The sequence below is a fragment of the Mobula birostris genome, chromosome 20, assembly GCF_030028105.1.
Source record: "Mobula birostris isolate sMobBir1 chromosome 20, sMobBir1.hap1, whole genome shotgun sequence".
In the NCBI taxonomy this organism is placed as follows: domain Eukaryota; kingdom Metazoa; phylum Chordata; class Chondrichthyes; order Myliobatiformes; family Myliobatidae; genus Mobula; species Mobula birostris.
Window position 1 is genome coordinate 62,384,781 of NC_092389.1, and position 16,372 is coordinate 62,401,152.

At 45.5% G+C, this 16,372-nt stretch overlaps 1 protein-coding gene across 1 annotated transcript; it reads right to left on the bottom strand.

Moving 5' to 3' along the window:
* Nucleotides 1-368: 368 nt before the first annotated feature.
* On the bottom strand, nt 369-16,143 carry LOC140185346 (zinc-binding protein A33-like). Its single transcript, XM_072238729.1, has 6 exons — nt 15,718-16,143; nt 14,942-15,037; nt 14,291-14,524; nt 12,528-12,550; nt 12,322-12,440; nt 369-2,160 (listed from the first exon to the last, which is right to left on the bottom strand). Exons 1-6 carry the CDS (start codon nt 16,126-16,128, stop codon nt 1,607-1,609), a joined length of 1,437 nt encoding a protein of 478 aa, XP_072094830.1. The 5' UTR covers nt 16,129-16,143; the 3' UTR covers nt 369-1,606.
* Nucleotides 16,144-16,372: the final 229 nt, after the last annotated feature.

Below are 16,372 nucleotides of genomic sequence, written 5' to 3' on the forward strand. Positions count from 1 at the left end.
TCGTCAAGAAGTATTTCATATACAAATTTGGTTTATATGTCTGCACCTTATGGGCCCTGCACATCGCACTGGTGAGGGAAATGGGTTGACTGTTTAGCAACACAACCTGTTAAAAGTTCAACTGTGGATATAGACTTTCCACTTAGCAAATCTTAGCTTAGGGGTTGGTAGTGTTAAGAGTTAAGGACTTATGGCAAGACTTGTAGGATACAGGACAGGCACCTTCACAGAATACATAAACCAGTTGGGTTTATGGAAGAAGGGCTAAAATCAAGAATGGAAGAAATGATATTGACACGACTTAGAAATACCCACACGATGTTTAATTATGCCTTGTATCTAATTGGAAAACATCATTCTGTGTCGTGTACATTTTGTCATTATGAAACTGATAAACACATACTATTTCAGTGTGAAGCAGATATGGCTGAAAAAAATCAAATGCAGTCTTCAGTACAATCTTTGGTGGGGTTGGTTGTTTTCAGATAAAAACTTGATTAAGTTAAGGGACTGGGTTTAAATTAATTCGCAGTATTGAACGGGCAAAGGCCTATAATAACGGTAGCGTCACAATTATATCGGGGACATCAATATGCAAAGGGTTGGGAAAATCAGGTTGTTGTTAGATCACGTTAGGGCGTTTGTTGAATGCCTACGAGACGGCTTTGTAAAGCAGCTTGTGTTTGGGCCTACTTGTGGGAAAGACCATCTAAGATTGGGTGTTGTGTAATAACCCTGATCATCTCCAGGAGCTGAAAGTAAAGGAACCCGTTAGAGGCAGTGATCATAATATAATTGAATTCATACTGCATTTTCATAGGGAGAAGCCTAAGTCACATGTATCAGTCTCGCAATGGAATAAAGGGAATTACAAAGGCATGAGAGAGGAGCTTGCCCAGGTGAATTGGAGAGGGATACTGTGGGGACGATGGCTGAACAGAGGTGGCTGACGTATCTGGGAATAGTTTACAAGGTGCAGGAGAGACATGTCCCACAAAAGAATTTCTCAGATGGCAGCGGTGGGAATCCATGGCTGACAAGGGAAGTTAAGGACTGCGTGTTACCTAAGGAAATGGCATATAAGGGAGCAAAGGTGAGTGGGATGTTGGATTATTGGGATGCTCTTAAAATCCAGCAAAAGGCATCAAAAAAAAAGCCATAAGAATGTTAAAGATGAAATATGAAGCAAACTAGCCAATAACATAAAGCAGTATACTAAAAGTTCATTTTCAGTTACATGAAGAGTGAAAGGGAGATGAGAGTTGATATTGGATTGGAAAATGATGCTGGTGAAGTAGTAATGGGGGACAAAGAAATGTCAGATGAACTTAATGAACACTTTGTATCAATCTTCACTGTCTTTTCCTGTCAGCACCGCCCCCACTTGTCCCATTTAACCTGTCTCAGTGCGGGTGGACCCGGGGGAGCTCAGGACCCGCCGCCCGCGGCTGCTACTGAATCCGCGGTGTTTCCGTTCTGTTGTCAGACGCGGTGAACGAGTTAAAATTAACGGATCGATAATTCTCACCTCGTGTTTATTTCACTCTCCGCACATTGAAATTTACAAGGACTTTACTCCTGACGCCGGTCCCGGGACCCGACCCGATTACAGACCCGGAGCGGAACCGGAGCAGATTCTCAGCCACTGGTTTCCATTCCCAGTCATGAAGAAAGGATAAAGTTTCCCCGTGAATTTATTCCTAGTGAAGGTGTGGAGATGGGACTTGGTCTCCGCGTTGTAAAATGAAACTGTCCCGGACTGGTAACTGAGATAAACTCCCACCCTCCCGGGGATGGGACCGGCAGGGAGACGGGGTCCGGGGGAGGGGAGATAGCCGAATACGTCACAATCCCGATGTAATACGTCACCAACCTGCCCGATGACCCAGAATCCGGTATCCGGACTCAGTCTGACCTCTCCCTCCCTCTCCACAGACTCTGCGGCGACTCCCAGACGCCAGATCCGATTCCCCGTCACATCCACCTCCCAGTAATGTCTCCCCGATGTGAATCCCTCCGATCCCAGCACACAAGACCAGAATGTGAATCTCTTCCCGGTGTCAGGGAGATTCCTCCAGGTCCGGGTCCATCTCACACTCTTCCGATCCTCAGACACCTCGAGCCACGGATGCGCCGTTTCCACATCCAGGGTGACAGAGACTGGGGGGAGAAGCGGAGAATTAGAGAGTCCCCGGGGATCGGGGGGAGACTCGGACAGCGCGGCCCCGGGGATCGGGGGGAGACTCGGGCAGCGCGGTCCCGGGGATCGGGAGGAGACTCGGGCAGCGCGGCCCCGGGGATCGGGGGGAGACTCGGGCAGTGCGGCCCCGGGGATCGGGGGGGAGACTCGGGCAGCGCGGCCCCGGGGATCGGGGGGGAGACTCGGGCAGCGCGGTCCCGGGGACCGGGGGGAGACTCGGGCAGCGCGGCCCCGGGGATCGGGGGGAGACTCGGACAGCGCGGTCCCGGGGACCGGGGGAGACTCGGGTAGCGCGGCCCCGGGGATCGCGGGGGGAGACTCGGACAGCGCGACCCCGGGGATCGGGGGAAAGGCCGCTAGGCCTCAGGCGCGATCTGGTGGCCGACACGAACCTTTCCCGTGGTTTGACCGAACGAAACCGGGTGGACAACTAATGTCTCCCCAAGGGTTTTCCACTGGATGGAGAGCAGAGATTTCCCGATCAGACAGACACAAAATGCTGGAGGAACCGAGCGGGTCAGGCAGGAGGTGTGGAGAGAGATGGACAGTCTACGGTTCAGGTCGACATCTTCCCTCAAGGATAGAAATAGACAGCAGAAACGAGTGCGGGAAAGGGGTGGATTAAGATGGGAAAGGGGTGGGTGAATAGATTTAAACTGGAGGTCACGGAGGCCCATCGGCCCAACTCGTTTGTGCTGACCAACTTGCTCTAGTGAGCTAGTCCCATTTGCCCATTACTCCTTTCACCTTTTCTTATCCACGTCCCTGCCAAGATGTATTTTAAAACATTCTCCCTGTACCCATCTCTACAGTTGATCAAGGGCCCGGTGTAAACAGAGATAACCCTCTTCCCTGTCCACTGTACCATGAATTTTAGTATCATTAACAAATCTACTAAATATGTCACCGACATTATCATCCAAATCATTAATAGGAATGACAAACAACCTCGGCCCCAACACCGACCTCTGCAGGTTACAGGTCTCCAGTCCTCTGTGTTGAAGAGACACTTGGACAGACACTTCAATAGGCAAGGCACAGAAGGAGACTGACCTAATGCTGGCCGATGGGATGAATGTAGATGGGTAAATAGGTCAGCAGAGATGTGATGGGTCGAAGGGCACATTTATATGCTGTACGGCAATGGCTCTGTGAACTGAATGGATAAGAATCCCCAAACCCCCCTCTCCCTTCGGGTGCTGAGAATTCCAAACAGACAGTGACCCCTGACCCTTGACTCCTCAGACAGGGGAAACATCCTCGCTGTATCTTGCCTGTTGACCCCAGAAGAATTTTTTGTTTCCCTGAGATCTCCTCTCTTTCTTCTGAACAGGGAACAGGGAACATGGAACATAGAACAGTACAGCACAGGTACAGACCCTTCATTCAATGTTAACATTCATTTGTGAGTGTGAAGGTTCGAGACAGTAAAGGAGGTGATAATGAGAACCAGCAGTGGAGAGATAAATGTCAGATTGAACCAGAACCAGGTGGGGGAGGGGTGGAGAGCCTGTCGGTGAACTGTGCGTGTAGCCGTAACGAGAAGCTGGCGGGGGACAAAGATGGAGATGAGGACCTCTTTGTCCCCTTTCCCACAACCCCATCGCCCGCAGCCCCTCATTTGGACGGGAGAGAATTTGCAGGGACCCTTAAACAACACAGGTCCTGATGCAGGATTTCAGCCTGAACCATCAACAGTTCACTCTTTTCCATAGATGCTTCCTTGCCTGCTGAGTTCCTCCAGCATTTTGTGTGTGTGGCTTCACCTTAAATATAGTCAATGAAATATATTCCCTGCGGCAGATTCACTATCCTGTGGATAAAGGAATTCCTCCTCATCTCTGTTCTAAATGGACACCCTCTAGTCGGAGGCTGTGCCTTGTGTTCTCGACCCAGTCACTATAGGAAACATCCTTCCGACATCCACTCTCTCCGGGTAGGTTTCAGTGAGATCAAGCCAAGACCCTTCATCAGGACCTGTGTTGCTTGGATTACCAGCATCTGCAGATTTTCTCATGTTTGATTTTTAAAGCAGAAGTTGATATGTAAACTTCTTGATTAGTCAGGGTGTCAAATGTTAATGGGGAGGAGGCGGGAGAGTAGAGTTGAGAGGGATAATAAATCAGCCATTCTTCTAAACTCCCATGAGTACAGGCCCAGAACCATCAAACACTCCTCATATGTTAACTCTTTTATTCCCAAAATCATTCTTGTGAACCTCCTGGACCCTTTCCAATGCCAGCACATCTTTTCCGATATAAGGGACCCAAAACTGCTCACAATACTCCAAATGTGGTCTGACCAATGCCTTATAAAACCTCAGAATGACATCCTATTGGAATCCTCTCGAAATGAATGCTAACGTTGAGCTTGCTGACCTTAACACTGACTCAAACTGCAATTAACCATTAGGGAATCCTGCACAAGGACACCCAAATCCCTTCTGCACCTCTGATTTTTGAATTTTCTCACTGTTTACAAAATCGTCTGTGCCTTTATTCCGCCTGCCAAATTGCATGCACGACTTCGCTACTCGATAATCCATCTATCACATCTTTGTCCATTTTTGAATCTGTCTCCGTCCTTCCCCAGACTCTGAGCTTCTGCACCACTACCTTCCCCTTCACCTAACTTCATCTCATCTGCAAACTTGGCCACAAAGGCAACAATTCTGTCATCCAAATCATTCTTTGTCTATCTTGGCTTTGTGTTCCTCGAAGAATTCCAGCAGATTTGTCGGGCAAGATTTCCCCTTCAGGGAAGGCACGCTGTCTTTGCCCTATTTTATCATGTGCCTCCATCTACCCAAAAGCAGTTCCATTAATACTGGACTCCAGCATCTTTCCAAGCACACCACATCCAGACTAACACACCTGTAATTTTCTTTCCTCAGCTGCTCTCCCGTCATAAAGAGTGAAGTGACCTTTGCAATTTCCAGTCGTCTTGAATGTCCAATTATCTAGTGATTCCTGAAAGATCATTATAAATGCCCCCATATTCTCTTCAGCTAACTCTTTCCGAACACTGGGGTGTAGTCCATCTGGTCCAGGTACCTTCAGACCTTCAATCTTCCCACGCACTTTCTCCTCAGTAACATCAACAACACTCAATTCTGTCCCCAGACACTCTCACATTTCTGACATACAGCTGGTATCTTCCACAGTGAGGATTGACACAAAATATTAAATAAGTACTTCGACAATGTATTTTGTCACGTCTCCTCTCCAGTGTCATTTTCTTGGGGTCCAATATCCACTCTTGCCTCTCTTTTACTGTTTAGAGTTTTGTGTCCTCTTGAGTATTGTAGGCAAGCTTTCCCTCATATCTCATTTTCTCTCCTTCGGGCTTTGTAATTGCTTTCTGTTGATTATCAAAATCTCCTCAATACTTCAACATACTGCTAATTTTTGCTCTATTGTATGCCCTCTCTTTCACTTTTATGCTGTCTTTGACTTCCCTTGTTAAACAAGGTTGCCTCATTCTCCGTGGATAATACTCCTCCGTATTTGGGATTTATCTATCCAAATTGCCCCCAGAAATTCCAGTCTTTGTTGTTCTGCAATCATCCCTGCTGGTGTCCCCTCCCAATCTACTTTGGTCAGCTCCTCCCTCATGCCTCTGTAACTAACTTTACTCCACTCTAATACCGATACATCTGACTTTATCTCCCTCTCAAACTTCAGGATGAATTCTATCATTTTATGATCACTGCTTCCTAAAGTTTCTTTTCCCTTAGTCTCCCAAATCATATCTGGTTCACTATACAAATCCCACTCTAGAATTGCCTTTATTCCATTGGGCTCAACCACAAGCAGTTCAAAAAAGCCATCTTGGGGACATTCTGCAAATTCCCTCTCTTGGGATGCAGCACCAACCTGATTTTCCCAATCTACCTCCTTGTTGAAATCCCCCATTCCGACTGTCACACTGCATTTTTTTTTATCATTTCCTAGTGTAATTTGTATCCCATTTCGATCCTGGCTACTATTTAGAAGCCTGTATATAATTACCATCAGGGTCTTTTTACCCTTGCAGTTTCTTAACTCTACCCACAATGACTCAACATCTTCCAATCCTATGTCACCTCTCTCTAAGGATTTCATTTCATTTTTTACAACAGAGCCTCCCCATCCCCTCTGCCTACCTGCCTGTCCTTTGAACACAAGGTGTATCCTTGGATGTTGGGCTTCAACCAGCATCTCCTTTCAGCCACAACTCAGTGACGCCAACAACGTTGTGCCTGCCAATCTCTACCTGTGCTACAACATCATCAACCTTATTCCGTATACTGGAGCAATCAAATATAACACCTTCAGTCCTGTATTCATCAGCCTATTCGACACTGTCCACATGAACTTAAGCAAGATCTATGATATCGATGATAGACCACAGTTCGGGTATTGTCTGCATTTCCACGTCCCCGAATATAGTGAAACATAGAAACACAGAAAACATAGAACACAATACAGTCCCTTCGGCCCACAAAGCTGTGTCGAACATGTCCCTACCTTAGAATTACCTAGGCCTTACCCATGGTCCTCTATTTTTATAAGCTCCATGTAGCCATTCATGAGTTTCTTAAAAGACCCTGTCGTTTCCACCTGCAGCACCACCACCAGCAGCCCGTTCCACGCACTCACCATTCTCTGCATAAAAAACATACCTCCGACATCTCTGTATCTCCTTCCAAGCACCTTCAAACTATGCCCTCTCATGCTAGCCATTTCAGCCTTGGGAAAAAGCCTCTGACTATCCACACGATCAATGCCTCTCATTATCTTGTACATCTCTGTCAGGTCACCTCTCATCCTCAGTCATTCCAAGGAGAAAAGGCCGAGTTCACTCAACCTATTCTCATAAGGCATACCCCCCTCCAAAAAAAAAAAACAGGCAACATCCTTGTAAATCTCCTCTGCACCCTTTCTATTGGTTTCCACATCCTTCCTGTAGTTGTAGTGAGGTGACCAGTATTGAGCACAGTACTCCAAGTGGGCTGACCAGGGTCTTATATACGTGCAACATTACCTCTCGGCTCTTAAACTCAATCCCACAATTGATGAAGGCCAGTGCACCGTACGCCTTCTTAACCACAGAGTCAACCCGTGTAGGATGTCATTACACTGGACAGGAAGGTTCAGGAGGATGTTACCGGGACTGGGGGGCTTGGGTTAAAAGTAGAGAGTGTTTAAGCTTGGGCTATTTCGCTGTAGTGTAGGATGTTGAGGGATGACCCCTTATCGAGGTAAATACATTCACAACGGGCTGAGATAAAGTGAGTCTTTTTCTGAGAAATGGGAGTACAGAACCAGAGGGCTCAGATTGAAAGTGAGAGGGGAAGTTTTTATGAGGGATCTGTGGGGCAACATTCCCACAGAGAGGTGGGTGGGCAGATGGAATTTCCTGTCAGATGCTGTAGAAACAGGTAAAATTAAAATAGTTTAAGATGAACTTACACAGGTACATAGATTGGAAGTGGTTAGAGGGATATGGGGCAAACACACACAAGGGGGACATGCTCAAGAAGGCATCTTGGTCTTGCAGATGCATGAAGTGGTTCGTGGGTTCAAACCCTCCCAGATCATCCTCCTGAGGAATCTCACCCTGGAGTCTGTCTGTGAACTGTTAATGTGACGTCGCATCAGAGGGCAGCTCAGTGCACAGAACAGACTGGGTAAGGACGGCAGATTTCATTCCTAAGTCGGAACGTGGGCCTATTTCTTTGACCATGTGTCACACTCAGATATTATGTGTGTGTGTGTGTGTGTGTGTGTGTGTGTTTGTGGTAAATATCAGTGTGTTTGTGTGTACGCATCGAAGGAGAGTGTGCACATTGAAATATTTGTATGGCACAGCGTGTCATCACATGTCTGGTGTGTGCTGACAATGTGTGACATGTGTGAGTTGTTTAAATAAATAAATTACCGTCTCTGAAGAGAATAGTTTCTAGGTTACTGAAGGAAATATCAACGTACATTGCTGCGTCTCTGACTGCAATCTGCCAATCCTTCCTGTGTATGTGTGTGTCGGGCTGTTTTGCCAGTCTGGTTATGCTGTGTGTGCTTCTCCTGAGATGAAATCCTGAATGATGTCAATGCTGGTTGCGTTGTCTGGGCTCATTCTCACAATGCTTCAATATTGTGGTCTGATAACCATAAGCCCATAAGACATAGGAGCAGAATTTGGCCATTTGGCCCACTGTGACTGCTCCACCATTCAATCATGGCTGATCCTTTTCTTCTCCTCCTCAGCCCCACTCCCCGGCCTTCTCGCCACAACCTCTGATACTGTGTGCAATCTAGAACCTGTCAAGTTCGGCCTTAAATATGCCCAACAACCTGGCCTCCACGGCTGCCTGTGGTAACGAGTTCTGCAAATTCACCACCCTCTGGCTGAAGAAATTTCTCTGCGTCTCTGTTTTTAAATAAGACACCCCTGTATCTTGAGGCTGTGCCCTCTTGTCCCAGACTCTCCCACTATGGGAAACGTCCTTCCCACATCTACTCTGTCTTGGCCTTTCAACATTTAAAGGGTTTCAGTGAGATCCCCCATCATCTTTCTAAATTCCAGTGAGTACAGGCACAGGGCTATCAAACGTTTCAAGTCTGATAACCCTTTCATTCCTGGAATCATCCTTGTGAACCTCCTCTGGACCCTCTACGATGCCAGCACATCCTTTCTCAGATGAGGAGCCCAAAACTGTTCACAATATTCAAGGTAATGCCTCACCAGTGCCTTATAAACCCTCAGCATCACATCCCTGCTCCTGTATACTAAACTCCTTGAACTGAATGCTAACATTGCATTTACCTTCCTCACAACTGACTCTACCTGCAAGTTAACCTTCAGGGTGCTCTGCAGAAACACTCCCACACCCATCTGCATCTCAGATTTTTGAATTGTCTCCCCATTTTAAATAATCTGCATATTGTGCATGACCATGAATTTCCCAGCATTGTGTATCATTTGCCACTTTCTTGCCCAGTCTCCTCATCCAAGTCCTTCCGCAGCCTACCTGTTTTCTCAACACTACCGGCCCCTCCACCAATCTTATTATACGCCAACGTGTCCTATCTTGTCCAGTATCACCAAGTATTCCATAACCTCATACTTAACAATTGACACTAATGTCTTCCCACCCACAGAGGTGAGGCTAACTGGTCTATAACTTCATTTCTGCTGCCTTCCTCATGACTAAGAGTTGGGTGACATTTGTAATTTCCAGTCCTCTGGCACCGCACCAGAGTCCAATGATTTTTGAAAGATCATTTCAAATGCCTGCACAATGTCTACCGCTACCTCTTTCAGAACACTAGGGTGCAGTTCATCTGGTCTGAGTGACTTATGTCCCTTTTTGAGCACCTTCTCCCTTGTAACAGTAACTGTACTCACTTCTCTTCCCTCGCACGCTTCAACACCTAGCACAGTGCCAGTGTCTTCCACAGTGAAGACTGATGAAAATACTCATTTGGTTCATCTGTCATCTCTTTGTCCCCTGTTATTATATATCCAGCCTCATTTTCTAGTGGTCCTATATCCACTCTCATCTCTATTTTATTTTTTCGCAATACTTGAAAATCAATTTGATATTGTTTGTTTGTTTGACCTGCTGCGTTCGCCAGCAACTTTGATGCGTGTTGCTTGATATTGTTTGCTTACTTGTTTTATAAAGACAGGTGTGTAAAAAGGGCCTGAAGGATCATTGGAGACCCAAGTCACCCCAACAACAAACTGTACCAGTCGCTACCATACAGGAACTGGTTCCGCAGCATAAAAGCCAGAACCAACAGGGTCCGGGGACAGCTTCTTCCACCAGGCCATCAAACTGATTAACTCGTGCTGAGACAACTGTATTTCTATGTTATATTGACTGGAATGTTATACATATTATTTATCATCAATTACTGTAAACTGCACATTTAGACAGAAGATTTTTCCTGCTTGTTTATAGAAAGGATGTAAGTAGTAAAGTCAATTCAATTCAATTCCATATTTCATTTTTCCCCTCCCATTCATTTTTTTCAGTTCCTCTCTGTAGGTATTTAAAAGCCTCCCAATTCGCTGTCTTCCTATTAATTTTCACTTTGTTGTATGCCCACTCTTTGGCATTTACATTAGCTTGTCTTCCCTTATCAGCCACGATTGTACTATTTTGCCATTTGAGTATTTATTTATTTTTGGAATATATCTATCCTTCACGTTCCTCATTTTCCCAGAATCTGACATCATTTTTGCTCTGCTGTCATCCCAGACAACATCTCCCTCCATTTTACTTTGGCCAACTCCTCTTTCAGACCACTGTAATTTCTTTTACTCCTCTGGAATACTACAACGTCAGACTTTACTTTTTTCCTTATCAAATATCAAGTTGAACTCAGTCATGTTGTGAGCATTGCCTCCTCAGGTTTTTTTCCTAAGATATCATCTCCAGTTCAATACATAACACCCAATCCAGTAGAGCTGTTCCCCGAGTTGGCTCAATGATAAACTGCACTAAAAAGTTATCACATGGCATTCAACAAATTCACTCTCTTGAGATCCATTATCAATCTAATTTTGCCAATTGACCTGCTTGTTGAATTATCCCATGACTATTGCAACATTGTCTGTTTCATTGGCCTTCTCTATTTCCAGTTGTAATCTGTGGTCCACATCCAGCTACTGTTGGGATCCTGTATGTGACTGTCATCAGTGTCATTTTCACTTCTGAATTTCCTTAACTCAACCCACAAGGAATCAACATCTTCCAATCCTATGTCACATCTTTCTATTGATTTACCAGGAGACCCATATCACCCCCTCTGCCTACCTTCCTCACCATCTGATACAACGTGTAACGTTGGACATTCATCTCCCAACTACAACCATCCTTCAGTCATGATTCAGTGATGGCCACAACTTCATACCCGACAAACTGTAATAATGCAACAAGATCATCCACCTTATTTCTCACACTCCATGCATTGAGATATAACACTTTGGGTACTGTATTTCCTATCCTTTTTCATTCTGCATCCCTAATGCACTGATACTCACCCAGCTGGCTGCAGTTTTGTCCTCGTATCTGGCTGCCCCATCTGACAGTCTGACTGCACACTATCTTTGCATTTTTACCATCAGTCCCATCCCTTCACTCGTTCCCAACACCCCGACCACAGAATTAGTTTCAACTCTCCCCAACAGCTCTATCAAACCTCTCTGTGAGAATATTGTTCTCCCTCGGGTCCAGGTGCAACCCATCCCTTTTGAGCAGGTCATTTCTCCACCAGAAAAGATCCCAATGATCCAAAAACCTGAAGCCCTGCCCCCTGCACCAGCTTCTCAGGCATGCTTTAATCTGCCAAATTATCCTGCTCCTACCCTCACCAGCACGTCGCACAGGCAGCAGTCCAGAAATTATAAACCTGAAGGTACTGCTTCTGAGCTTTCCACCAAGCTCTCCAAATTCTATTTTCAGGACCTCTTTGCTTTTACTTCATATGTAATTAGTCCCAAAATGTACCAACATATCTGGCTGCTTTTCGCCCCCCAACCCCCCCGCACCTCTCAAAAATGCTGCGGGCACTATCCGAGACATCCCTGACTCTGGCACCGAGGGGAAAACATACCATTCGGCTGTCCTATTCACGTCGATAGATTCTCCTGTCACTACTGCTCCACTCTTCTCCCTCTAACGGTGAGAGTTGTGGATCCAGAAGGGGGAAGACCTGCGTCAATCTGAGTCTGCAATCAGCGCTAAACTTGTGTATTTTTCTGACAATCTCGGTCACCACACTGATAACCGCTTTTACTCCCTACAATATCATCAAGTCAGTATTAATTTCCCATTTCCTGTGGTAGGATTCAAACTCATGTCTTGGCGTGTCAGTGCAGTGGCCTGGGATCGGGACACAGTGGTTCATCTGCCAGTCCCGTGTATTGGTTGTATTGTGACCCTGCGCTGGTGTGTTCAGGGGTCTGACATCTCCAGCTGACCATGTGACAGTGATGCCTCCCAGTCGGTGGGGCCGATGTGGAATAAACTTCAGTTCCCCTTCAGCCCATAATTACAGCCAAGTTTTCCTTTGAATTAGAACCTAATTGTGTCTCATAAACAATGAATAATGAATCTTTGTAAGTTTTACCTCGATAATTAGCATCAAGTGTTTCTCTCAGCACTGTGTTCAACAAATAGAGGTGATCGAATTTTTTTACCGGAAAGGCCTCTTCTGTCACTGAGAATTTCTGGACATCGTCACTAACTCTGTAAATATTAAACAGCTGGTTATAAACCGGAATTTTGAACTATTTTACAAATCCATACAGGGTTTCAGTAAAGAGTATGTCCTACCTCCTGTTCTGACAAGCTTCCTCCTGAAATAAATAAAACACAAATCTGATTAGACATTGACTTACTGTCTACATCCTGAATTTCATCCAAATCATTACAAGGTGTTGAAAATTCCCACTCCCGCAGTCATTCACTCACACGAACAATCAGAACCACGGGGTAAATTACAGGGAATGTTTCTGAAAATTAGACCATCACTGAGAGGATAAAACTTACAGGAAAGTGAGGACAAGTTGTGCATTTTCATATGGATAAGACATCAGAATGATAACATAGAACTGTTTAAGATTATTGATGGATTTGATTGTGTGCAGGTGGAGAAAGTACCTCGATTTATGGCTAACATGAGAGGACACAGTTTTAAGGTGCTTGGATGTAGGTACAGAGGAGATGTCAGGGACAAGTTTTTTTTTTACGTAGAGAGTGGTGAATGCAAGCAATGGGCTGCCGGTGACGGCGGTGGAAGCGGGTACGATAGGGTCTTTTAAGAGACTCCTGCATAGGTACATGGAGCTTAGAAAAATAGAGAGGTATGGGTAAACCAAGGTAATTTCTAATGTAAGTAAAAGTTCGGCACAGCATTGTGGGCCGAAGGGCCTGTACTGTGCTGTAGATTTTCTATGTTTATATTTATGGGGAGACCTTCAGTCAAAGATAAAATGCCAGGTGGTTTTTAATAACTCCTGCAATGAATTTAGTGAGGAAGATGTGGAACTCACTGCCGCAGGAGTGATTGAAGCGGAACAGCAGAGACTGAATGTAATGGGGAAACTGGATAAACACGAGAGACCATGGAGTTCGGACACTGTCGCTGGGTGTGGTGAGTAGGTGGGAGGAGGCTTGTGAAGCAGATAAATTGATAGGGATAGGAGAAGATGGACTGAATGGCCTGTTTATGATGGCGAATGGGATACAATCCCATGTGAAATTTATCCAAAAAAATAAAGAAACAGTGAAAGTTTTCATAATCTGATGGAAACTGGATATAGAGGATAAGTCTGATGTGTGGGTCACATTCTTTGTTCTCACTGATTGACAGAGAGACCCTCACACCCACCGCACCAGACACACTCCCAGCCTGTGACTGGAACTAGGTGTCAATGGGAGTTTTAGAGGATATTTAACACAGTAATTAAGGACACAATCAGCTGTGCAGTGATCAGATTCAATAATTTCACAGAAGATTGCATTCTGTCCTGCGATGCACACAAGCTGTGGAAGTCCAGTTTTGGGACAACAACAACCCTGAAGATACGTATCAATTCTCTGAAGGAAAACAGTTTGCTGCCATTTGTAAATGCAGTGTGCAGGAGCAAAACGTCTGATTTTTTTTAATCTGCATTGTATTCTGTGTTACGTGTTTCTGATGGTAAGTAGTCACGTGAGTGGGGGCGTGGTAAAAGGGAAGGGAATAAGTTATGTATTTGTACTTTGTTCTGGGCTGTTTTGAGCTGGGGGTGGACAGACGTCATATCTTTCATTGACCATTCAGTTGCAGCTTACTTCATGATTAATTACCCTGAAATTTCATCGCCTAAAGATTATCTGTTGTTGATAAAGGATCAAATATATACCTTCAACATTTTGGAACGTGATTATTGTCGTGATTGGAGGGCGCGTCACACAAGTATAACAATCTGTGCGGATTCGCAAGCATAGGCAATTGATTTGTTAGAATTGGCCGCTGTGCTGTGTTTATATCAAATATACCACTGTTCATTTAGTGCCCTTTGACAGAAACAAAATAAAATACAATCCCTTACCTTGAGAAATATCACACTGTCTTTTTGATCCATCTGTTGCTTTAACTTTGAAATTTCCTCCTGAGTAAACCTGATATTCGCTTGAATCTCTTGAAGATTTTTCTCCATTTGATTTAGAATCCTCGCCTCTTCCTCCCTGAGATCCCTGAGTACGCTCTGCTCTTTCTCAGTGATAATCTGCCGCAGTTCAGCAAACTGGGATGTGATGTGTGTCTGAACACTGTGTGACTGTTCCTGTCGAATGAAAGGTGAAGATTAATGTACTGTATTGCTGTGTTGCATTTCCTTATGACATTAAGGAGAGCATTCGGTCCATTGAAGACCATGCTAGTTCTAACAGCATTCCAGCCAACCCCTTTCCCTCACGTTTTCCTGAAACCTATTCTCCCTCATTGACTTATTAACTCCCCCCTTATTCATATACACCTTCCCCCACATTCATAGGGTTAATTGTAATTAACCATTCATCCATCATGTCCTTGGGATGTGTCTGGAACTGTCACAGTCAGAGGGAGAACATGCAAACTCCACACAGACAGCACCAGAGGTCAGAATCGAACCCAGGTACAGGAATTGAGATATTCTGTTATTCTACATTAAATGGAATAAAACTATCCATTAATATCAGAAATTCCACTCAGGAAGCCTCACCCGAACTCTGGAAATCTTCCTTTTCTGTTGCTGCTCCTTTTCCTGCAAGTTTGAGTTCTTTTTTGTGAGAGAGTCTAAGGAAGATTTTAGCTGATCCTGGAAGTCAGAGAGCGATGGAAATCGAAACAAAGATACAACAAAAGAAACAGGTGATTAAACCGATTATCACACACAAAATGCTGGAGGAACTCAGTGAGTCAGGCAGCATCTATACAGGGGAAATAAACATTCGGTGTTTCGGGATGTGACCCTTCATTGGGACTGGGAATGAATGGGGCAGAAGCCAGAATAAAAAGGTTGGGGATGAGAGTCAGTCGGCAGGTGACGGGCGAGACAACGTGAGGGGGGACGTGGGTGAGGGTGATGAAGAAAGAAGCTGAGAGGGGACAGGTGGAAGAGGTAAAGAGCCGAAGAAGGAATTTATATGAGAGGACAATCGACCGTGGAAGAAACGGGAGGAACTGGGACTATTTGGGGCCTGAATGGTGACGAGGGAGGAGGTGTAGAAGTCAGGTGTAGCACTTACCCCGCTTGCAGGTATCAGTGCTAGGAGGGAGATCAGTGGGGAGGAGCGAGTGGATAAGGGAGTTACGTAGGGAACGATCCCTGCAAAGAGCGGAGAGTTGTGAGGAGGGGTGGGGTTGGACTGAGGGAGGGAAAGATGTGCTTGGTGGTAGAATCCCGTCGGGGATAGTGAAAGGTGTGGAGAATACGTTGGTTATTGAGGATCCTGTGGTGATCCGGTGGAGAGAGAATCAAATTCGGATTAGTTTTACCTTGTAGATTTTAACAGCTTCTTTAATCGGCAGGAAGCGGTGCTCTGTGTGTTCCTGCGCATCTCTACAGATCAGACAGATCAGTGTCTTGTCCGTTTCACAGAACAGCTTCAGTTCTTCCTCATGTTCCTCGCAGTGAAATTTACCTTCCTTCCCTTTCGGATTCAGGTTTAAATTTTGAATTTTTTCAACCAGATTTGCTGAGGCCCGACTGGCCCTGAGGGTGCGGTCAGCAATCTCCTCTCTACACTCCGGGCAGGAGTTTCTCTCCTCCTTTTCCCAATACTGTGTGATACAAGAGCGACAGAAGTTGTGCGCGCACTCCAGCGACACCGGATCTGTGAAGAAATCCAGGCAGATGGGACAAATTGCCTCCTCGCTCAAACTCTCGACCTGTTCTTTCGAAGCCATGTTAACTCCTGGAACTTCCTGATTCAGAACGCCGCCGATCCCCTGCAGTACCGCGATTGTCCACTACAGGCGCTGCAGACTCAGCGAATGAACATTACGTTACTGCCTGTGATTTCCACACCAGGGTGGGATCGGAAACACATAAACTGGTCGGAAATGAACACTTGGCCATGGATTGCCCAAGCCCGGCTGCAAAAGGAGGATGGTCGGCATGGGGCTAGTAATCACAGTGCGACAGATACTT

Excerpts from the sequence above, each read along its gene's own strand:
- LOC140185346 (XM_072238729.1), bottom strand. The coding sequence starts at position 16,128 with ATGGCTTCGAAAGAACAGGTCGAGAGTTTGAGCGAGGAGGCAATTTGT. Across the intron at positions 15,038-15,717 it reads AAGCTGTTAAAATCTACAAG|GATCAGCTAAAATCTTCCTT; the intron begins GTAAAACTAATC and ends TCTGACTTCCAG. Across the intron at positions 2,161-12,321 it reads ACTTGATGCTAATTATCGAG|TCTCTGTCACCCTGGATGTG; the intron begins GTAAAACTTACA and ends TTCTCCCCCCAG.